Here is a 25,458-nt window from a genome sequence, read left to right as displayed (position 1 = left end):
CTACGTGGGATGAAAACCTTGAGAACACAAGCAAATTACTGTCTTTCAAACTCCACAGACAGAGAAATGTTCACTTGAGAAGGAGCACATATACAATGCACCTGTCAAAGGGATACAACATCTTATAGAACATCATTATTCAAAAATCTTTCCCAAAAAAAAGATGTCAATTAAAAGAACTGCCTCACAAACATATCAGAGTTCATCTACCGGTTACCAAAAGCCTGTGGGTAGATTATTGAGTCATTAAGGTTGGAAAAGACCTCAAATGCCTGACTACCCTTTCAGTGCAATAATGCTTCCTGATGTCCAGCCTGAACCTACCCTAACAAAGCTTGAGACTGTGTCCTCTTATCCTGTTGCTGGTTGCCTGGGAGAAGATGCCGACCCCCACCTGGCTACAACCTCTTTTCAGGTAGTTGTAGAGAGTGATAAGGTCTCCCCTGTACCTCCTTTTCTCCAGGCTAAACCAACCCAGCTCCCTCAGCTGCTCCTTATATGAAATTAGGATTCCCCATGCCCCATACATTCTGCATTACTGTATCCTTTGCTGTTTAAATAGTATTGTAGACTTCCTTACCTCTTATGCTTGTGCTAGGTTCTTGAAGTTCCAGTTCCATGTAATGAAGCTGTTTTTTGGAAGTAGGGCTGACAGGAATATTAACATAGGTGGCTGTCTCACTGTGGGGTCGATCTGATGTAGGGACATCAGCTGAATAACCTACTGCCCCTTCTAAAATAAATAACATGTTATAACAGATCTATTTGCAATGACCAATTATATATTTCATACGAACACACTGAAAGCAAACATTGAGCAGCAATAACTCTGCTTGACAAACAGTACATTCCTCAGTGGTAGATGGGACATGAGAAGACTACAGTTTCTTCCTAAAAGATCCTGAGACACTGATCAAGTCAGGATCTATGCAGAAGACCACAAACCAGGATCTCGCTGATTTTTAGCAGAAAATAAACGCTATGCAAACATTTCCCAATAACAGCAACATGTGCAGCACTACCTTACAAGGCTTCCAGCTCCAGCTTAGGTTAGTGAAGCCTTATATGAAATGATCTGTTCTAGGAATGTGATCACTTCTAGGAATGTGAACTATTATATCATCTGCAAGACAGCAACCAAAATCACTAGAGGTTCAGAAAGCATATCCCAAACAAGGGACTAAAGAACTACTTCAAGTGAATGGAAGGCAAGCTTGAGGAGACAACACTGGCTGCTTTCCTGTACTGAATTGAAAAAGATAGGAATTATGTCAAGTGGGGACAGACCAAGTGAAAAAAGACTTTCATTGCAGGAAAAAAGTAGAAGATTAGACATTGGTAAAACCTTTTTCAGTAAAGGTCACAAGAACACTAGAGGAAATCCCACAGTTTTCTAGATTTCTGTGTCTTTCTAAAAAAGACACAGATCAACATCTACCAGGAAATAGCTCCTATAAAGTGATTTTGACTTAGAGACAACTTTTTTTGTTTATTGGATTAATTCTAAAGACCTCTTCAAGCCCTACCTTCAGTTATTCTGATCTTTTCTGCCAGTCCAGTCCAGTTGGAATCCTTACCCTTAAATGCTTTCGGCCCTTAAGCCAGATGGAGACAAAGGAGTGCAGAGGAAAAATGGTATCATTTTCAGGTTCTCTCTTTCCATGAAGTTCTCCCATTAAGCCCTTCCTTCTCCCCATATAAAACTCAACTCAAACTCATTTGTCCAGACTGCTGCTTTTCTCTTTTGCCATTTAGACACTATTGAGATGTGAACAGAAAAGCAGTAGAATATCAAGGCATTTTAGAGCATAGGGAAGAATGACTTTTTATATCCAAACAACAACAGCCATGAATAATTATCGAGAGAAACTTTTAATCTCCTTGGAAGTATTAAGAATAGCAGAGATAGCTCATACAAAGTTAGGCAACAGTAAGGGCATGTTCCAGCATAATGGAATATCCCCGGGCTTAAGCTGTCTAAATCAAAGGAGTCTACTATGCAGTCCAAAAATTTAAAAGTCTGGAAAGTTGGCCAATTTTCCCACAGATTTTCATAAAGAAAATTTAGGAACATCCACAAAGTATACAAATAGTTTTCTGACAGTCAGACTTCAAGCTGTTGTTCCAAAGCCAGATATTAGGGGAAAATGGCAAAATCAATGCAGAATCAAACAGAAGAAATTTTTATATCTTCATTAAACACTCATTCTCAGAAATTATTCTCTTTTAAGTATTTCAAAGGAATTTGGCCTGGCTGTGCCAAAAGGAATTCAGCAGAATCATACCCCTGAGAATCTGCATCACAAATAGTTAGAACTTGTAGGTAAATTAAAATCTTAAGGGCTAATACAGAGTCATGAACAGTCATGAAGGAAAAGATAATTTTTGAAGTCTTTCTGTTTGCTGTTAAAGTGATGTAGCAGGAGCTTAAGTGAAGCATCCTCAAAGCTGGCTAGCATGAAATTTAGCAATCTTCTCTATAGAGCTAAACAGTTGACAAGTTTCAGGAAGCTGAATGTCACACCTGATCCAGACAAACCAGGTGATTTTCCTGAGAACTACAAAGCCACACATGGAGAATAATGTATTACTTGGTAGGTCTTTGTGCAAGAAAAACAAAAGAAACACAGAAAAAAAAAGAAGCCCCGGCAACAGCCAAACATTCTTCTCAAAGTGGGAAGAAATAAAAAAAAAAACAACCAAGAACAAAGTTTGGAAATTGGAATGGAAGGAAAGGAAAAGTCTTCTGTTGTTCAGTCAGTGTTGCCTTAATAGAAACTGTAGATAGAAATACTTTGCATTTCATTTTTCCTTTAGAAAAAATCTAAAACTTCATTAGACACTAAAAACTGGCTCATTTTTTTATTAAGATAAAGGTTTGTTTAAAAAGCACAAGACAATCGAAAGCTCCTACTAAGAAAATAAGGCCCACACAGAGAGCCATGGACAAAGACAGTGCTTCCAGCAGTCCATTCTGGGTGGACAGAAGCAGAAGATGCTTATAAAAGAGGTCAGAAGACCAGTATTGGAGAACACTGTGAAAGGAATTTGAAAGAAAAAGAGATGAAAATGCATGGTTACAACATTCTGCACAGTTACATCTGAAAGAATTGGTAGAATATCATGATTTCTTGAAGAGAAAAGGGGAAAATGTAGGAATCAAAAAAGATACTTAGGCAAGTAACAGAAGAGTAAAGCTGAAAATTCGGTGGCCCTGACCTGATGGGGAAACGAAAGGAAAAAATTATAATTGGGGAGGGAAGAAGAAAATTATATTTTAAACTAGCCCTTCTTTTAGCAAGTGCTATTCATACTTTCTACTCAATATAGCCACTGTTCTCAGAAATGCACAAGAAATAACACAGAAAGTAAACCAGCACCATAAATACAGCCTAAAGAGAAATGTGTTTGTGAGAATGCATGTAAAGTTGACATGTTCAAAGGACAACACTTCAAAAATAAACACTTAAAAGATATCTAAATTAGAAAAAATAAAAAATAAAAAGGGAAAAAGAAAGAGGAGGTGTTAGTGTCCTCTTATGCAACTGATTGCAAAAATCTGTACTCACCAAGTTCCTCAGAGCCAGTGGGAGTTCCAGGTTCTGAAGGAAGTGTTAGCATCTCATATCCACCTTTAGGACCTAGAGTACAGGAACACTGTTAATGGCTTTGGATTTAGGATTTTGTACAATATAATCAAAGCATATAATTTTCTGGATTTGACTTGTAACTGTTTAAACTAAACTATTATACAGAATAATCTTAGAAACAGTGGCTAGCGTTGACTCTTCCGTGGTGGTGATGCCAGCATTTTCTAATGAATGTAACACCAGGAAATAAACTTTAGGACATTTTTACGAGTATTCACACTTAAGGCCACTGAAGTCAACAGTGGGTTTTGCTGTACATCGATGTGGGAGCAGAGATATCTTGAATGCATGAATCAGGGAGCAGTGCGTGGGTGATCTTGGAAGCATCTGGAAGACTCTTGTTAAAATTCCACCTCCAGCATGATGGATAACTTCTTGATTTCTGACAAAGCTCTGTAGAAAATGCTTAAACTAGCCCTTCCAAAGATAACTTTGCTTTCCAAGTGCAAATCATCATCTTTACAAGAAGACAGGTTGCACAACATCAACAGTCCTTCATGAGCACTAAGCTAAAAAAATGCCCAGGTTTCTTCATGATCTTGGACTCCACCCCAGTTCAAACAAGGCAAGCAAAAATACTATGTCCATAGAATGACATAGAATATTGTAATTGCAATTCCATAGAATATTGTAATTAATTTTGAATGACAAACACACATAATTTTATCTTCTGGCAGTGTTCTTTTTCTCCATTATCATGAAGAAGTATATTTAACTGTGGTGGGTGTTTTTTCCCAGCATATCATTGTTCGGGTACAGGATTTCTCATGGCCTGAGGTGAGGTTTTTTTGGTGGACGCCCTTTTTTAAGGTGCTGTCAGCATTTTACCACTGTGAATAAGATTACTACTTGTACTCTGACACTTATCTCATCTGTCACTGCCTCTTCTAAACTTATCCCATCTGTCAGTGCCTTTCTAACAAAAACTCTGCAAAGCAAAAAAAACCCAAAGAAATACATAAGCCTTACAATAGGGAATCAAATCATAAGATTAACTTTAATATTTTCTGATACTTAAAATAATTTAAGTTTAAATTCATTTAAATTTACATGCACGCACATACTTTATAATCACTTTTACTTACCAGCTTGGAGACTGTGCCCTCTGTGCACTTTCAAAGACCCAGAAGCTGCCATGACTGAAGCACCACCTTATTCAAAGACAGAGATTCACATCAAATCTAAATAACTGTTGCTATTATTAGATATCTACTGTGCATCAGCGTTTTCAGTAGATGTTTTTGAAGCATCTAGAAAAATTTCACTAGGAATTACAAGTCATTGCAACTGAGTGGGGAGCTGCCTTTGCAATCCATAGCTTTAGCAACAACAAAATTTAAAGTGTTCATTAAAATCTGATCAGACTCGATCCAAAACTTCTTGAAGTGAATGAGAACAACTGTATCATGCTTCACCATCCGTGTTTAGACAAGCATAAACAGGAGCAGGGGGAAGGGTGCATGAAGGATCTGGCTTCCATGGGGTTCTAATCCAGGCCATAGCAGGTGAAACACCTTCACTGATCAGTGTTACAGCCAGGAAAGCTTTACCACAGACATGCCAGATGGCACAGCCAGTCTCCTTTTCCCAGCCCGATTCACAGAATCAGAGAATCACAGAATACGCTGAGTTGGAAGGGACTCAAAAGGATCATCGAGTCCAACTCTTAGCCCTGCACAGGACCATCCCCAAGATGTCCCAGGTAGAGTATTAGGAAACTCTGAGGAAACAAGAGCTAGCAACTCAGAAACCTACAGTGTGGTACACATGTGATGTGCTTTGTCTACATGCACACATTCCTTCTTTATTTACCCTGCAAACTAATCAGCATTATACCTTCCTGTTGGGTTAGCATCACCCCCATCCAGCCCTGCATCTCTTCTCTCCACTGTTGTCACTGTGAGCACCTTAATCAAGATGAGTGGCACTTACTTCCTCACATGAATAATTGTGAGGGAACTTCTTGTACAAGTAGATGGCACTGAACAGAACTCAGGTGGGAGGCTGTGCCTATGAGTAACCCTGCCACTGGTGACAGGGTGGCTGTGCCATGTGCTGCTGGGTGCTGGGGATCAGATATAAAAATAATATTCTTCTAAACTGAATCTGAGCAGGTGAGACACTTCTCTGCAATTTGTTTTTAAAATAGCGCCCAAAAATTACCACAGTTCTTATGCAACAGGGAGAAATTCTGTGAAATAAATAGTCTGAAATACCTAAGAAAACTGCATGGCCTGGGAATCTGAAGAAAATGGCAATTTCTTTTTTTTTTTCTGCTGTCTAAAGTATACATACTTTTTTTTCCCCTAAAACTAAGAATTTCCAAGCTTGTAAAATGAATCCTACAGTTTAATAAAACGAATCTAGAAAAATACAGATTTTTTCACTTAATGAGGACAATGGATTAAAAAATAATAAAAACCTATTTCAGAAGTTCACAGCTGAACTAAAACCTTAAGTTTGTAGTCTTTGTGTACATAAGAGCATATATAGGGTAATCCTATATATTTAGGCTACAAAAAACAAGTTTAAAGCATGTCATACTAAGAACCTGATTTTGTATTTTAACAAATGAGATCAGACTGTAGAACCTTTACACACTCTGCTAAGGACTTAACCACTAAAAATGTTATCTGAAATTTTGTTTTTAACAAGATTGCTGATAAAAATAAATGCAAAAATAGGACAGCCCTGGGCTAGCTGATTTACTTATATTTTCTCTGTAACTGATCTTCCTTTGTCTCACCTTAGTGCATCCTATCAATGCTTTAAGAATGTCAGAATATGTTTTATGACGCTGAAAGCCTTACCTTACTTTGAAGAAAGATTACAGCCTTAGGCTAATTCCAGCTTCATCACAAAGCTAGTGTGGGGTGAGGTTTTTTTTCTCCCTCAAAAAAATCATTACAATTCAACAGAAATAATTCTGGAGGAAATGTAGATTTTTAAGCAACATTTTTAGGATTTCTGAAGAGCACACAGGACAGGCAAGAAGATTTAAAACAATAAGATATTCCAATCCATTTATGGTCAAGTTTAAATTTTCCCATTCAGAGCTTATTTAAAAGAACTATCTTAATGTTTCAGGATTTGACCTGTTGCATTTTCCGCACTTTCAAATCTGGCAACTAACAAACATTTACATAGTCAAATCTCTTGGGGAATTTTTTCAAAGCTTTGAACTGCACTGTATAAACACATGTCAACAGAGATCGACCTAGATATTTTCTTCCTTCTTTTACAGCTACCATATAAACTGCTTTGTTTCTTATTTATGAATCCTAGGATAAAACTTGCAGGAATGGAAAAAGCACGTTAGCAAGACAATTTTCTGAGCAAATAAAGTATCCAGCAGGAGACAGATGCTCCCTTCCATCATTCTTCTCATTTTACAAGGGATAATTAATAATATTTTTTCAGTTTCTCCTGCCACCTAGTTCCGTGAGGCTGACTCGCTCAAGTCGTTGTCAGAACTGAGTAGTTCATCAAGAGAGTTATTTTGGTTCTCCTTTCCTCAATACGTAAGAGGAAGAAGATATTAAAAATGTGACAAAACTAAAATAATCTGCAGGATATTTTGCATTCCTACATATGATTAGAGTCAAAAGTCTGATGTACCTCAATGAAGACAACCCCTATTTGAAATATTTGAAATATTTTTCTAACTTTATAGTCATTGCTTTATGCCCACTCTTCAAAGATAAGCGTAACAGTTTACAGTATAGGTGCTACAAGAAAAAGCCATGGGAAAAAAAAAAAAAACAAAAAACAAACAAACAACTAGAGGGAAGATGGAATACATACTATACACTGAGCCCAGACAGTTTATATTTTCAAATCTTGTGACCTGTCATTCCGTGACCAGTGAGGAGACCACAAGAAACACTACACTGCATTTACCAAGTGATCACTTCTCACTGCCCAGCCTCTACTTTGCCTTCATGGAGTAGGTCACAAACTCTTCGGGTCTGGGCTATTAAATTTCTTGCAAGGAGTCAGGACAGAAGACAACACCATGTTCTGTGATAAATTCCTGCTTCTTGTTGAATTAAAACTACATTTATTATGAAGAACTTTGATCCACTCAGCCAAGCAACATTTCTGTCTCCTCCTTTGAAAACAGATACCTTGTTTGAAAGAGCATCCAAAGGCTAGAGCCACTGATTGAGAGGAGAAATACCATAAGTACACCAGAAGGTTGTTTCATGCAAATGTAATAAGAGACTTCCTGGTGCTGTATTTTTGCCCTACAAAACTTCCCTGTTTGTCCTCTTCGATCTTCAAAGGAATTTCATATCTTTTACGCTATACAAATGGCATTATCTGCAATACAGAAAAGCTGAAGGGGATACTTAAAAATACTTATTTGCTCTAAAGATTTCACCATATTAAAAAATGCCTTCCGTCTCTCTAATAGACAACTTCAGAAGGAGTAGAATCACTCAAAATTAGAAATGCTTTCAAGCACACTGTTCAAATATTGCTCATCCAAGATGCCTGTTAAGTGTGTTGAAGAGAATCACAGAGGGTCTAGCTATCTCTAGCTATTATTCATCTTCCCACACTGTAAGCCCATTCCAGCCCAGCCTTCTATCCTTAAAAATGCAAAAACTGTTCAACTAGAATTATTACCATTTTCCTGTGCCAGGAAACTTGGTGTCTGCTTTTTTGAAATATATACCCTCAAAGCTGCTTTACATACATTTTCTCCAAAAATTTTGATACATCTAAAGCTCAGGATCTACACTGGTGAAGAATGGAGTTCACATAATGTGTTTCTTTAACGGTTTCACCACAATGCCTTTTTCTTTTCCCCTCCTAGGGAAAGGCCCCTAGTAATTCAGGCAGTCAATAAAGTCAAGGTTTAGCTTGTAAATGCAACATGTATTTTAATCAGCTGGCTTTTTGAGAGCATCTGCATTTCTTCCCCTGCATTTTGAGTGTGTTTGTAGAATAAAGCATGACCAAGAAAGAGCATGTCACATTATGACAGGGTTTTATTAATCAGTTTCTCATTATAATGATGCTCTTCTATTACACTGTTTAGCCCTATAAGGTAAGACATTACATATTTATGGTGGACACTGCTCAGCACAGTCCTTTACTGGCTCAATAAAAATATCAGAGTGCATTTGGTCTTCCTACATCTAAAGAGCTGACAATATGTTTCCTGAAAAAAATGGTGAATTATAAATTATTTTCAACCTAAACAACAATAACCACCATGGCCCAGTTCCTTCTTTCTCATTGCTCTCAATTAATTCCTTGAAAACTTACTCCTAAGCTTGGAATACAAGTATCAGGCTGCATAGGTTTGCAATAAAAAAATTTAAAAATGTACAAAAGAAAGCATATTTTTCCATCGTAAAAGAGAAGCTGTCAGACAGCTGACATCATTTCAGCACCTATCACCTTAATTTTATTCTCTTTTTTTTGTCTTCCTGCCTTGAGTCCCTATCTACCTAAGAACAATTTAATAGAGATGTAATGTTCATAATTAGAATTCAACTGACATTTCAGCTGAATTCAAATCCACAGCATTGTTTTATGTTTATTCCTTAATTCATCCTCTCAGAACATTTCCTATCATGCATTGTGTAGGTTTGGTACTACAAGCAAAGAGGCTGTCAGAGAGCAAGAGTGTCTGTTGCAATGCTGATGAATTTGCTCCCGTGGATACAAAAAAAAATTGAAAAGAAGAGAGATAATTTATGAGTCACAAAACAATGCTAAAGTACACTGCTTCCATGGGAGGATATTTGTTGACTTATTTGCCCATTCAACTATTGACTTCTGCAAAGCCAGAGCCCATGACACAGAAGTACAGGAAGATCAGACCTCCCACTACAGAAGTTTATTCAGAGTGTTGAAATACTCTGGGTTGGGCCTGGCTCCTGGGAATGCCCAGGCAGCCAGCTTCCCTGTGGGAATTGGGAAGGGACAAAAGTTTCTGATATACAGTGCATAGAGCCAGCCTGAAACGCCTTCTCCAGGGATTGCAGTGTCCCTAAGCACTTCTGCAAGCCATTCCACTTCTCAGCTTGGCTTCTCTAAATAGGAGTCTTGGGATTCAGACTGCTCAGTTTGCACGGAGCAGGTTGGCAATTAAAGACAGAAATAGTGGCATTTCCCTCAGGACAAAATTAGTGGCATTTCCCCTCCACACAAAACAGCCTCATGGTTTAAACATCATTCATAAAACAGGATTGTTTTGACAGAGTTCTACTCAACTGAGAAAATACAAACATTTTGAAGGAGAACATGTCAACATTTTAAGTAAGAGCTGGAGATTCCTTAGCTAAGCTGTTGCAATAGAATAGAAAGTAGCACAAGATTTAAATAAGAGGCCTAAACCATAATGAGAAACAGCACAGCTGTTAGAAAGTACATTAAGAATGTAAGAATAGCCAAGGACTTTGGATGACTTAAGGTGCATTAAGGAGCCTCACTGCAGAACATGCTAACACCTGTCAGCCATAGACACAGAAGTACAGCCAAACCTCAGGGCAGAGGCTCTAGCTGCAGCCCTGGTTTTCCTACAATACTTTGATTTATAGTACCAGAAAGATAATGAAAATACAGAGAAGTTCTTCATGCTTGTCAATTCATTTGGTGAAGGAATGTGCTTTCCTTTCACCTCTCAGCACTGAACGTGCATCTCATTCCTGATCCCTTAATTCGAAATATATAAGCAGTTCCTGAACAGAAGACCTATACACATATCTCTGAAATTGCAACCAGAAGATCAAGCTACAGAATTTCTTAAGCAGACATGAGAATTTCCATAAAGATCCCATGAGAAATTCTCACACAAAGTGTACTAAACAGGTGCCTCCAAAACTCAACACTCTCAGAAATCAGGAAATCTGAATCACATTTTTGAACCTCTATCCTGTCATGGTATTTTAAGGTCCATTATAACTACAAATGCAGCCTATTATACTTAAGAGCACACATTCCCACATCATACAACTCCAAAGAATCTCTTACCTCAATCTGTAGTACAAAGCTACAATAACAGTGGGAACATTTTCCTCCTACAAACACAAGTGATCTAATTCAGTCTCTCTTTCTAATCAATATTTATATTATTTATAACAAAGCCAACCAAATGATTTAAACCAGAATTAAATGATTCACCCCAACTTGTTTTTTTCCATCTAGTAATACAATTCAGAATTGTTGCAGCATTTATAAACACTTTTCCACTTGCCATTAGAGATAAACACATTTCTCTACAGTTGCTGAGGCTGTTGCTCAGCATATGTAACTAAGAGTAGAAAGAGAATATCATCACCCACATTCACTACAATAAACTGAAAAGTATTTAAACAATTGATCCTGACTGTTTAAGTCCATGTCCTGGTACAGAACTGAAACACTCGAGACCAAAAGTATGGTATAGAATATGTGGGCAGCTATAGCACAGGGAGAAGTGAGCTTGCATTCTACAGTGTACTTGAATAAATATACTACACAATTCTCTCTGTGATAAAAAAAAAATGTGTTTGAGACTAAGCCAATGGCTGCACTAGCAAAATATATAACTGGGTATTGGATCATTGTACAATCGTTCATGGTAGTAGAGGTATCTTGCCATTTATAAGACAGGTTTTGAAAGTAGTTACCTCAAATTAGTGTGCCCTTATGTTATCCTCAACAATGGATAATAGTCTCTCATAATGGAGAAACACAGAGAAGTTCTGATGATGTTTATTCCAACAGAACTGTGTGAATGACTGCTCATCTCCCTGGGACCTTTAATGGTTTAGATTTGAGAGTCAAAGACTACAGAACTGTTTTGAGAGCTCTGCAATGCCAGGTTCAATTACACTTGAAATCTTCATGTATATAAATGACAAAACTTTAAATACCTAAGGACAAGAAAAATGCAATAAGACAGAGAAAGCTTCAGCTTCTTTTGTTTTCTGAAACATAGTGTAGTTTTGAAGAATAAAGTTGTACTGGTATTAGAGCATTTGAGAGATGGAACTTCAGAAAGATAGCTAAAAACTTTCATCACTGGCTTTAGATGCTGCACTTGCCTTAAGCATTTATACTTATTCCAATAAGTGTTCAATTCTTTTCTTACACAATATTTTCCCAATGTACCAGGAAGGAAAACCCACCTACTCAAATGTCTTCAGTCTTGTATCTTCTCTTTCTGTTGATCCAAGAGCTGTCCTGTATTTCTACAATTCCAATTTGCTTAATGATAGGTTTTCTCAAAACAGTTAACTCCCTCATATGCCTGAATAGACTAAAGTTTTTTTCATCCATAATTGTTTGCAATCATAATTAACTTGACACTGAAATTAACAGAGAAATAATATTGTGCCCACCACATACAGGATTCCCTGCATTTACACAAACTTTAATCATAAGTCCTCTGGTTTCCTTGGGTTGATTTGAAGACTTGAAACTTGAGTACCAGAAGGAAAGATAAAATCCTACCTACACCTCTATAAATCAAGAGTAATTCCACTGACTCGAGTGGAATAACTAGAAACAAGATCTGCTAAATGCTTCTGGATTTTCTCCTGCTAAGACAGACAAAGGAATAGAGTTTCTTATAACCTTCTCCAGAGACACCTCCTGATCCTAGATATCTTACTGGATTTGTTCACACAAGTATCACACTGCTTTACAGAACAAGGTTTTTAAAAGCAATAAAGAAACCCAACACAAAGAGCTGCTGTTCTATGCCTATTGGAAGCAGGAAACCTATGAAATTTAATGGATCTGATGAATTATTTGGCAAGGAATATGTTAAGAACTATAAAGGCATTTAAGATACTAATCAAATTATTTTCATAGATCTCTTCAAGGACTAAGTGGAGATGTTACACAAAACCAATGAAATGTTACCTTCGGTGTAAAATGATAATTCAAAGGTGCCAGACCAGTTTGGCTACGTTAGAAAGGGAACTCAGAAAACCAACACGTTTTACTGATAGGAAGGTCTACAGTACAAAGATGGTCAGTGTGTTACCTTTGCCTAAATAATTTTTCCAGACCCAGATACTTAGTGTCCTCTCATTAGTGATTTTGTTGGTCAATCAATAGTTCCAGTGACATGAGAGAAGCATCTCTGGGAACATTCCTGTGGTTTTGTGTGAAAACTGGCTATGCACATATAAATCAAATTTCCCTTTGGTGTTAATACAGCCTAAAAAGAACACTTTCTCGGTGTTCTTCAAATATGTAAGCAGAAAAAGCACTATACAGCTTCATACAGAAACTGACAACTGTGAACCTCTGTAGATTAAAAAAAGGAAGGAAAACACAAATACATTAATCCTTGCAACCAAAAAGTTACTACAGATTACAATGTATTTCATAATTTGTAGTCATGAATTGCAGTATCAAAACCAACCAAGAACAGGATATCTCTCAACATAGTCTTTAGTTTTGCTTCCATAAATCTGTTTTTCTTATCACAATTTGAGATTTAAACATTATCCTTTAAAAAAACAAATAACTAAATGACTCCTACCTGATGTAGCTGGTAAGACTCCAGACTGTAATACTGCTGTTCCCTAAAGAAAACAGAAAATTTTAGAATGAAAAATCTTTAAAAGATATAGAAACTTCACAAAATATAGGTAGAATGGCAGAGAAATCACTTCACCATCACTAAAGCTTAGCAAGTGGTTTAAAATCCAGAACAGATGCAAAGATGCTCAGACATGAAGATGTTCAAAACATGTGTAAGTTGAAAAACCTTAGAAAAGGTTTTGGGGTATTTTTCTGTGCATGTCTTAGTCACGTACACTAGAAAAGGCTAATGAACTTGGCTTTAGATGCTTTGCAACTGTAGGATGCATGCTGAAGCAAAAAAATTTGATATTGAGACAAAGAGGATATCAAGCTGGAGTAACAGGATTAACAGACGTAAATTAAGGTCAGGCCTATATTTGTTTAAAATGGTAGGTGCTGTGAGCCAGACTTTCCTCACCCAAATACACAGACCTGTGACCTGTGATATCTCTCCATTTCCTATGCTTTCTTACAAAGTGGTGGCTTTTCCAACACGCATAGGACTTTACATATACATCATGTACATCTTCTCCCCATGAAGGCACTGTGTTGACTTCCCACACACAAAATAGATTATTTACCTATTATCCACCTAGAAGATCAAGTCATGCTAATTCCTACAAAACATTTTCTTAAGGAAAACATATTAAGATGTAAAGCTCACGACATGAGAACATCACAAAAAAACCGTCGGAGTTAGCAACTAGACCCAACTTCAGTTAAAGTTTAGTGGAAAGGCTTTCTTTGGGTCTGATGCACCTTGCCATGAACCACAAAAATATTAGAAAATATTACCTTAATCCTGTTTCACCTAATAAAATAAACATTAAAAGAGCTTTCTTGAACCAACTGGGGTGGGTTTTGAACCCTGCAACACAGAACAACTTTCAACAGTGGAATAACACACAACATACAAGATGTTTCTGCCTGATCCTATTGCAAACATGGAACATACAGCTACAGTATTTACTTGAGCTTTTATGCTAGCTATATATTTTATTACATAAAACACTGAATTTGAGCACCTATTTAGAGTAAAAGTAGAGGGGAGGAGAGGAAATCAGAAATATGGCCAAGATTCTATTTTTGAAGGAGAAAAAGCATCCCATAGCATTTCAGAAAATATTAAATTATAATTGACAAAGATGCAAAATGGCAAACAGAAGTACATCATATTCTGTTACTTCTGCAACTCTGAGGCCTCCTGCTGCAGTCCTCTATAAGGCAGAGACTTCAGTAACCAACAGTAGTGATGCAAGCTGGCAGAAAGAACGGTAGAGAGACTTAAAAGGTTTTATAATTCTACAAAACACAGCAAAACATGCTTTTGCCTGTAGGAGAAACTCTTAAAGTTATTATGGCATAATGTACAAACGTAAGTGCATGGTTTTCAAATGCAGAGTATAATACATATCTCAACCAACCACATGATTACATCAAAGAAGAAAAGGGATAAGTGACCTCACTCAAATAATAAGCTTTTGTTATGCCTGCTATGATACTCAGACAATAACTAACAATGTGATTATCTAAATCCTACGTATCTCATAATATTACTCATAAATATAAGTTAAATGTCTTTCAAACATATAATCTTTTATCTGTGACCCAAGAGCTGAGTGCTGAAGTACGTGATGCATGGTTGTTAGTTCAAACCACCTCACCACTACAACACCCACAGTAAATGGATATGCACCACTTGCATATCACACATCATGAACTACATGTCCAGGGCTATTTTAACTCTGGTAGTGATCTGGCTCCTGTCAGATGACATTCATTTTTTATGTTCTGCTTCCAAATATCTTGGGCAGGGTTCAATGACAGATGTTAGGAGAACCCACTAGTTTGATGCTGGGTCATTATTCATAGATTAGCTCAATTGCCCTAAAGAACTAAACAGAACCTAAGGCTCGGTATTTATTTCTGTGTGTACAAATAACCATCATAATACATAGTCCTTTTTACAATCAAATTGGGATTGTTTTCCCCCCTCATGTACATTCGGCATATCGTTGCCTCTCTCTCACCTTTTTTTTTTTCACAGTTTCATTTTACTTCATTCAGACTTTCACTGACTTTAAATTTCATTAAATATATGATTTATCACACCATTTTCCATATATAAAAAAAAAAAGAGCAGATAAAAATACTGTCCCATATGAAGAGCAGCATGCCTACCTTTCCCCATGTAACAGTTTATGGATCATATACCTAGTTCTGCTCTGCTGCTGATTATGGAGGTTTCAGTCTTTGGGCACAAGATCCACCCAAAAAGTCTGGATCATCTAGTATAAGCTCCACAGTAAGAAGCAAAGATACTGTACTGCACAGTTTCCTGGTTTTAGAAGAATTTTTGCCAGATTCATAGTGACAAATGGCATCACAACTGCTTTGTAAGCTCAACTCCATGGTGTAAAAAGGAGCCAGGAGCTTGTAAGTTAGATGGGTAGAAACAAAAATGGAAAATATTGTCTTAAGATTATTGCCCCCCATTACTGGTTGTAAGGGTAGGAACTGATGGATAGCTGTTTCACATAAAGCAGGCATTTTAATGGAAGCAAAATATTTTTGTTTCCTATTTTGCCTCCTAAAAAGGAGGAAACTATACTTCCAAGCAGACCAGCTTCTGTAGGTTTTCATGCCAAGCAGACCTCCATCATCACTGGCAAGAGGAATGAAATGCCATTCGCCTGATAACTGTGTCAGCATTTCAGACACACCTCATCAGTCACAGCTTATGTAATTCCCTTTGTGTATCTTTGGAAATAAAGCTTTTCTTTCAGCTCATCTAAGTTTGGCAGCTTTTTACAGCTCCATTATTCTGCACCTACTGAGAGTTCTCAGCACAGAAACACATGAACCTGTTGGAGCTGGTCCAGAAGGAAGGAAGGACACAAAAATAACGGGAGGGTTGGAGAAATTCTCCTATTTGGAAAGCCTGAAAGAGTTGGGGCTGTTCAGCCTTGAGATGAGAAGGCTCCAGGGAGACCTTACCAGCAGTCCTAGAGGGGGTTATAAGAAAGATGGGGACAGACTTTTTAGCAGAGCCTGTTGCACTGGACTGGACATGGGGTAATGGTTTTAAACTAAAAGATATAAGGAAGATATAAGGATATAATGGATATAAGGAAGACATTTTTTACTATGAGGGTGGTGAAAAACTGGCACAGGTTGCCCAGAGAGATGGTGGATGTCCCATCCCTGGAAACATTTAAGGTCAGACTAGATGGGGTTCTGAGCAATCTGATCTAGTGGAAGGTGTCCCTACTCACTGCAGAGGGCTTAAACTAGATGACCTTTAAAGGTCCCTTCCAGCACAAAATATTGTCTGCTTTTTAGGTGTCAGTTGCCTTAGTCTAAGCATATGTATGAAGTTTTGCCCCAGTCTGAAGAATAAAGGCTCAGCATAAACTAGAGGCTCCTAGATTCTTCTTGTTATGAAAGAGGACTTCGTACCTGACATAAGAGAAGCAAATATTTGCATTCTGAGATTTTTATTCTGCACATACCAAAACTGCACTCATAAACAGAGGCTCAGTTGTTATATTGGTCAAATGCTTAATTTTCACAGAGGAGATGATCTAGATTTTTCTTCTCTCTCCCATCCTTTATTTTAAAGCTGTTATGCAATATCAAGGCCGTGCAAAATATCCAGTTTTTCAAGAGGAAACTGTCAAAATCATGACTCAAAATCCATGAGTGCCTGAAATGCAAAAACTGTGGAGCAGAGTTCTCTAACAATGAACAAACACTCTCCTACCTGCTGTATACAGCTGGTGGTACTTCATCACAACTCCCTGACAGCTTCACGCAGTTGGTGTGTAAAGGGAAGCAGCAGATTAGTTACGTTATATAATTTATGAAAATAAAGTTGAACTGTCAGCAACTTCACAAAGGGGCAAAGGACTCAGTGAGAAATCCTGAATGAAGATTTTGAAATCAGCGTCACAAGGAAAAGTTTAGAGTGCTTTTAGAAAACAGAAAAGAAACAGTATTGATCATGTCATGCAAAGCTCAGATATTTCAGCACAAAGAAACCAGCCCCTAATGAAACTGACACTTAAAGCACTGTCCTCATGAGGCTTTAAGACTATGACTTATTCTATGATTCTAAATCACCAGAAAAGTTTACAGCTTGAATGCTTAGGTAACCACATGAAAAAAATAATTTAAAAAAAAAAATCCGAGGAAAGATCAGTAAATACAGACACATGGATGAACCTTTAAAGGTCATGTGCGTTGATGGGCAGTTTCACCATGCCCAGCAGTTGATCAGGTTCTGAACAAAAAGATACCAAATTATTAAGCTCTATGGTCCTTCGTAACAACTCCAAATGAAACAGAAACTCCTGCCTATGGCAAGCTTCAGATGCAGGGCTCCAATTTCAGCCACAAGCTCTTGATCTCTCAGCTTCATCTGTTGCAGGCCAACTGTCAGCATACAGAAAGATTGCTGAGGTGAGTTCAGAAACATCTCCGTTTGCTCAGCCCAAGCATCAGCTATTTTATGAGGCATGAAGATGGCACCTTCAGTGGTATTGGCAAGCCATGGCCTGTGCCACATTAAAGCACACCCCTTTAAAATGTGTGGAATAATCACAGTTCCACTAAACTACAAGTTACAGGTCTTGTTTAAACAAAAGAAGTGAGAAAAACCAAAAGTATCATTTAGTTCTAGTCCAGATTTGCTTTGACAGAGGCCTCTTTAGTTGTGATTTTTATATGCTTCTATTGAGAGGGGCCTCCTGCTTCTTGCTCTGGGCTTCCCAGCTGCCTGCAGCCACCAGCCCTTTGTCACACAACCCAGAATACAGCCACTGTCATCAGAATAAGATCATTAGCTCCGAAAATGACACGCCTTGCCTCTAGCATACTCTGAAGCTGTCCACTCATGGGAGAAAAGGAAAAGCTGGGCTGAGTACTCTGACAAGACTAACAAAAGCCAGTAACTGGATCCAGCTGCCAGCTAACAGCAACAGCCCAGAAATTCAGGTGGTGGAGTCTCAGTTGCAATACTGAAAGGTCAGATTTCAAGTTCTGCTACTGATAACATCTGAGCACATGGGGAAGCTGACACAGCAACAAGGCACACGATTTGCTATTGTCTTTCGCTTTTCAAAACCATACACAGAGTTACTACATACTGGACAGTCACAGTAGAAGTGTGCTGAACAACTGGACTGTACTGCAATTACAGTCACATACCATTTTTTCCATGGGACATCTGTCTCATTCACTACACAAGAGGGACATATGTGTGGGTACAATCAAGATGGCATGAGCAACTGTAAATCTGTCAGTTCCTTAACAGTGAGGGGCTTAACTTTTCAACCTAAATAACATCCTTTTAACATCACATACACGTCTCATTATGTACAGAAGCATTCAGACAGAATTCTAGAGGAAGTAGCAATGCAATACCATCCAAGGCACATAAAATACCTGGTGTAAACACATCAGTGGAGTTTCTCTCTGTTTTCAGGCACTACTACAAGACAAGCTTGTATACCTGTTGGACAAAATAAAATAAGCCAAGGGCACATACAGCTGGCCCAAAGCAATAATGCATTCTAAGTACCTATCAAAGTCTGAAGGCAACAACACCAATGTCTGTATTTGACAAACATGGCCAGAATTGGTGGAGGAGTTAGAAGACAGGTACTAAAAATTCTTCACGAAAAATAAAAACACCGTATGCAAATGTCATAGAATATATTCATCAAACTTCACAACAGGGGAAGAGCATCTCCTGGTTTCAGAGCACAGAACCCTGAACAAATACACCTGAGAAATTATGCTGGACACATAATAAAATGTATTAACATCAGCCTTCATTACCTCATTTCTCACCAGGTATATCTCATAACAATCATTCCACCATTCAGGACATGAACGATTCCTTCCACAACTGCCAATAAATCAAATCATCAAATACTCTCAGCTCAGAAATTACAACTGCTTCTTCTCCAAATATGAGGTCTAAGAACCAAGGCAAATACCTCTGATATAACAGAGTTCAGCATGTAGTACATTCTTAGGGCCAACAGAAAGACAACCAATTCTTCCAGGTTATAATAATCAGCTACACTGCTCGCCATAACTCCTCAGTTGAGCTGTCCTGATTTACAGTAGCAGATGATGTTCTGCAATTTTATGAAAAGGAACAATTTAAATTTAAGCATTAAGACACCCAGCAGATTTTCTGATTCACAATAGTGTTGGCAACGTTTTAGAGATGCTTTCATAGCAACACTACATTCCCTTCTCCCCTTTTCAGAGCCTTTTTCAGCTTCTCTCCTGTCAATTAAACCATCTCTCCTAAGGCACAAACAGAAACTCCCGCTGCAGTGCTTATGCAAAAGAGTTCAAACACATTTGCCTAGACTGTTGAAGGTTCAGCAGTGCACCCACAGCATTGCTTTAGCCATTCATATTTTCACAGGTGAACACAAGTGCTGTTATTCAGCTTGCAGCTGAATCACAGTATATAAAGTAGCATTAGCCATGCAAAAAGACAGGGTGTGTTTCTCTTTTAGAAGCTGTAAGGCCTTTAATTCAGTTCTGATAAGTAGAGGAAAAAACCTTTTCCTATTTATGACTTTTTTTATATAGAGACTGGCACTCTTAAAATCTTGTCAAGTACAAAGGAAAAAAAAAAAGTAATGTACACAAAGTTAAAGAGGTTTCAATTCTATGTATTCTGGTTTATGTTTCATATATCCCAAATTCCAACAGGGGGTAGCATTACACTACTGCAAGAACATTTGATATTTAGAATATACTGTTTCCCCACATTTGCTAGTCTGAGCTTCTTTGTACAACAGATCTGTTAATTTCCACTCCTTCTGCACCAAGTGAAAACCACTCAAGGCAGAGGCTCCAGCAAAACTACTGTAACACTGAAAATTGGGCTCAGATGGGCCCAAACAGGTATGAAAAGCAGCAGATTTGACTACTGTGCAAATAAGCCGTGTGCAGTTCTCAGCTCATTCTTCTTGCTCAGCGTGTAACACAAACAGGAGAGGCAAGGTGCACACAGATGGGATGCAAGACCTCACATGATCCTTTTGCTTTGTGTTTGAAAGTTCCCAAAGACTAACTGTGCCATCACTGAACTTCTCAGTACTGCAGAGATACCAGCGAAAACTTGACTAATGGGAAGTATTGTTCTATATTTTCTTAGAACGGCACACCCCAAAAGAAACAAGAGTTCTGAGTCAGAGCACTAGCCTGTTTCAAGATTTTCAAAAGTCAATATTTAGCATGAAGCTTGGAGAGACTGAAAATAAATTAAAAGGACAATAATTAACATATATCCATGCAAGTACTCACAAAGGGATTCAGATGGCCTTGTTCCTTTGGTTTAGAAGAGAGCAATTTATGGAAAATGTATACCAGCACAGACATTCAAGACAAAAGATCTGATAATCCATTCATTTCTTGACACTGAGACATTTCTTTTTTTATAAGGAAAAAGGATAAGCTTCAACCAACATGCATAAGAGGCATTTTATACCTTTAAATTAAAAGATAGCTCTTATGGCACGGTATTGAGAAGTACCCTAACTTATCACAACTCTTCTTGTAAAAAGAAGTTCCCAATTCACAGAAGATTAATTCCACTAATTATACCAAAGTGCATGAAGTATCCCCTTTATTCAAGTTTTTTGCTTGCAACAAGATTTAAAATTGAAGTCAGTTATTCATGAAGAAAAGGGATTCTTCTTTGCAAACAGAGAGTTCAACTACAACTCTACAGCTAAAGTGACAGGAGATAGAAAAGGGCTCAAATGAAAATATTTCAAAAGCTGGCAAAGTGAAATCTCAGATCTTAAGAGACAAATTAAACCTACCTCTGTGGGTTCTTAGAGATGGAGAAAGTTTATGTTAAGCTGTAATGACCATTTTGAAACATTCACCTGGGGACTGCCCTAAGAAAAGTCTTTTCCTTCTTCTACTTCCCCCAAAGAGTGTTGTTTCACAGTGTGAACTTCGCTTCTGCCTGCACTAAAAATATACTCGTGCCTATTTTGTAGCCGATGGAGTCACGCCAATTTACATTAGACTAGTTACTTGATTCCTTCCTTCCAGCCCATTCCACATAAAGGCACAAAGAAAAGAATCCTTGTTATAACCTGTGCATCCTGTTCCCCAGAGAGAGAACTAGAGTGGGCTTAATTATGGGCCTATGAAGAATAAAAATGAAAGCCTTGCAATATGATCTTCACATTCATTTTCCTTCTTTTCAGCCTCACATTTAGAGCTATGGTTAGACAACTTCTTCCAGAAAAAAAAAAATTAACAAGATAATCAGCGATCATCAGTAGAAAGAAATGGATGGAACTAGAAGGACAAATAAGGGAGAGAAAGCTCAAAATAGTAAAATTAAGACAAGTGTTTTTCTTTATCCCCAGCCCATCACTGAAATTATGGTTTGTCAAAAGTAATGAAACTATAATTAAGCTGCACAGCTTCAAAGGATACAGATACTTAACTATGCATGGGGGCTGCTCACAGGCTTCTTCTATATCAGAGAGCACTGCTATAAATTATTAGGCACAATTATTTCTGTAGTTTTTTTCCAAATCTTTCTATAGTAGTTATCTCCATAGCACGTGTGTTCTGCTCGACTTTGTGCCTCGAGAAATGAGATGAATTGGCAAACTTCATCTGGAAATGTTTTCCTCGTGCTACAGGGGATTCAAATATACAGTTACCAGCCCTGATATAGCCCACTTAGCACTTCTATGCCCTTGTAATAAACCAGATCTGGGAAAGGTTTATATTTCCTTAATATTTTCCAGGCTCAAATTTCTTGTACGTTCAAAATTGCTTCCAATCAGCATTGAATTAGCAGAAGATTCCACAGAATCCAGACTACTGCAGAGGATGTGGCTAGGGGAGAGGGAACACAGCCAGAGTTCATGTCCCACTGATTCCCAGCTGTTGAAACAGTCATTTTAGTTGACTGACAGCTGGCTGCTGCACTTTATCCTGTGCATAGCCCGATACCCTCATGTGACAAGACTTAGGAGCACAAAGTCAGCTTTAAAGCCCCTTTTCCATCTACCCTTTGGACTTGTGTGGGATTGAACTGCTTCAGAGAAAGTCTCAAGGTCTGCTTCCTTTCATCTACCCTGCTTTGGGAAAAGATACATGCAAATACATAAAAGATAATACCAAGCAGGATATACAAGCAGAGCTTGCATGCAGTAAAGGCACTTTATTGCAGCCTAGAAGCCCATATGTAAGACTCTGGTATTCACCCACCCCATCCTGGTTTTCATTTATCCTAAGGATCACAGTCCCTTGTTTTGATCTTAACATCTCCATCCCACTCAAGGAAGCTCAGTCTAACTTCTACACACACAACTAAGACACGAATTTTGTGTCATTAGCGACACATTGATGCATCAAACTTCACTGGAGCTGAACCAGAGGGAATGGAAAAACAACAGTAGCTCCAGATAACACTTTTCCCTATACTTCCATCCTACATTCATGGGTTGAATTACTGTGTGAAGTAAGTTAGTTTTTCAAGACACAAAACTCTGTTACACTAACAAGGATGGCCAGAATGCAAGGAAGTCCTTCCCTCTGCAATGTCATTTAGGAATGGAACAGAAAAGTTTGTGTGCAACTGGTAAACAGTGGGATAAAGAGCTTTATTTACACTGTAAAAAAGATTTGCTCAGTTTGCCAGGTGCAGTAACTTTGAGGTCTCACTGTGTCACCCTGGTTCTGACCCAGAGTTCCTACATTTCAAAGCTGAGTAAAAAAAAAAAAAAAAAAGGCACTGCATCAACAAAATTTGCAAACTTAGATTTGATGCAAGCCATAAGGATTTGATGCAAATCCATAAGGATTTTAGAAACAAAAATTAAGAAAACATAATGCAGTTATGGGGGGGTTTTCTCCCTCTGTTGTTACAACTCAGCTTGAAGTTCAGTCACATCTTCAAGCATGTTCTTGATAACTTACTCCTTTCTAAATGCTAAAAAACTGCTCAGCCCTCAGGCCAATCCCATTCATAGAAAGAACTGATTTTCAACTGTCATGTCCTCAGTCATAGACTTTCTGAATCCACTGAATGTAAAGATTCCTGCATTAATAACTTCTTTCCAGTAAGTGCAGTTCTTGAAAGACACCATTATTCAAGCTCAATTTCTCACACAAAAAATTTCTCTTGAAGTTAGTGATAGGTTTGCCATCTTTTAAAATCAAAAATTGTAGAGCAGCTGTTTCACCCTTGCAGGTTGATTTTCTCCTTTAGCTACTCTTATTAAAGATTTCCTTTTCTGTACACGGTTCACTGGAAAGGCAAAACAGAACATTCTGTCTCACTGCACCCTGGAAAACATTGCATTTAATCTAAACTCTAGCACCTGGATAGAATTAGTGTCCACATCCCAAGTACTGCAGAAACACCATCCCATCGGTCCTGACAACAGCCTTGGGATGCAAACAGGATCCAGACAGAGATACTATGCAGTTAGGTAGACTGAGGTAAGTTGGTCAGAGCCACAGCAATAAAATCCTAACAAGAAATTCCTGGATCAGTCCAAATCTCAAGCTTCTTACCACTCTTTACGTAAAGTGAGACAGGGCCCAAAACACCACTCTGCCTTCACAAATTCCTGCCAGGAGTCTGCCACAGACAACCAGCTCTATAGCACAGTGGGCACGTTTGTCAAATGCATCCAACACTAATCCAGGCAGAGCAAGAACAACAGATTTCAGTATGGATTCCTTCTGTATTTCCTGAGGTCCAGAGCAATCACCTCCACTCTTCCACTATGGGACAGGGTTTGAATTCTGCTTCTCTTAGATATTACAGATCCATCTTATTCAAGTCACATGCAGAACAATTCTCTTACGAAGTGAACACTTCAGTTACACTGATTTCAGTGGCCCCGCTTCTCAGAGCGTCAGAGGAAAGCTGCTGAAGTTTGCCACAAGTCTTCTGCTCAGTGGAACATTTTGGGCTGGACTGTACGGTTGCATAAGAGGGAAATTTGGCAGCCTTATCTTCTGTATGGACCTATAAGAATTTGCTTTCTTTTCTCCCCCAGACAAGTTCCCTAGCATTTCAGCAGAAGCACTCAGAGCTATGCATAGCAAAGCAATACGTAAAACCACGAAGCAACTTTAAAACAGTCTATCCTGAAAACTGGTAGGCATTTCTCTATCAGGATGGCTTATGCACATTTACTAATTTCTTTGCCTAAAGGAAGTATTCATTCAGTTCTGAACATAAAAATACCCTTCAGTGATTCATTCCTCAAACTGGTTCATGGAGCAGGTTCAGTGGAACAGGCAATAAACAATTTTCTATTCAGGAGATGTGTTGCCACATATTTTCATGCTAACAAATGCCAAAATTTCATTACCTATATGAAAATGTTGTTACCATATTATTAAACTTTGCTAAATAATATTAGGAAAAAATATTTGCTCTTAATAAGCAAAGTAATACAACTTAGTATAGGGTTGTAGAGTTATATGAGAAACAGTAAGGATTTTCCTACATCACAACCTCTACACAACTGATACCTTTGGATCTAATCTGATTAAAAGTCCATATGGGATATTATCAGCTATACTGAAAGCATTTCCATAAATATCTTGACAGCAATAAGTATATTGGGAATCTTGAATTATGAAAACTAATTCCACTCCTATGTCTTGTAATGCATTGTGGACAAGTTCAAGCAGAGTTTGTGTAATTTTTTTGGAACACATTTCATCCTTCTAATTTGCATGCTTCCAGTTTTAAGTGGCTCTGTCAAAAAATGGCTGGTTGGAAAGGTCACACCCCTACTGAGCATCTATTTTCAGTCCTCTCATCTACTCACAGTGAGCTGCTGTCAGCCCTCCAGACATCCCATCCAAATGATTGCTATCCTACTGACACTCACCAATTCCTTCTGAGCCATGCAATTACTTTGATATCAGTGACTGTTAATCAAAACAAAATATTTTCTGCTTAGCCTTCTTTAATCCACAATCTTAAAAATAGAATGTTAGCAGACATTACAAACATTGTAAATGTTTCTAAGTCGAGGAATTGAGGTTTCTTTGGAAGTAAATTTGTTTATGATCTTGCAGAAGGAGATGGACGACATGCGAGTAAAACTTGGGAATCTTAATCCAGGGCTGCCACTGGAGTTATTTGCTTCCCCTGAGTTCAGCTCCATGTAATCTATGCTTTATGTCTTTTTGTGTTTTCTTCCTCTGCAGGTGAATTCTACGTTCTCCTTTTTAG

The 25,458-nt window shown here is 38.0% G+C and overlaps 1 protein-coding gene across 2 annotated transcripts in view; it reads right to left on the bottom strand.

Moving 5' to 3' along the window:
* The window catches only part of DOK7 (docking protein 7), a 56,765-nt gene that overhangs the window by 1,840 nt on the left and 29,467 nt on the right, over positions 1–25,458 (bottom strand). For both annotated transcript variants that reach the window (XM_050338561.1, XM_050338562.1), the window contains exons 8-11: positions 13,147–13,189; positions 4,736–4,801; positions 3,570–3,641; positions 581–733 (exon numbers count right to left, since the gene is read on the bottom strand). In XM_050338561.1, coding sequence (XP_050194518.1) covers positions 581–733; positions 3,570–3,641; positions 4,736–4,801; positions 13,147–13,189 — 334 coding nt within the window. The remainder of the gene's footprint in view (positions 1–580; positions 734–3,569; positions 3,642–4,735; positions 4,802–13,146; positions 13,190–25,458) is intronic.

Source organism: Myiozetetes cayanensis, unplaced genomic scaffold (genome assembly GCF_022539395.1).
Source record: "Myiozetetes cayanensis isolate MyiCay16 unplaced genomic scaffold, myiCay2020 scf7, whole genome shotgun sequence".
Classification (NCBI taxonomy): domain Eukaryota; kingdom Metazoa; phylum Chordata; class Aves; order Passeriformes; family Tyrannidae; genus Myiozetetes; species Myiozetetes cayanensis.
This window is presented reverse-complemented; position numbering and strand designations above follow the sequence as displayed.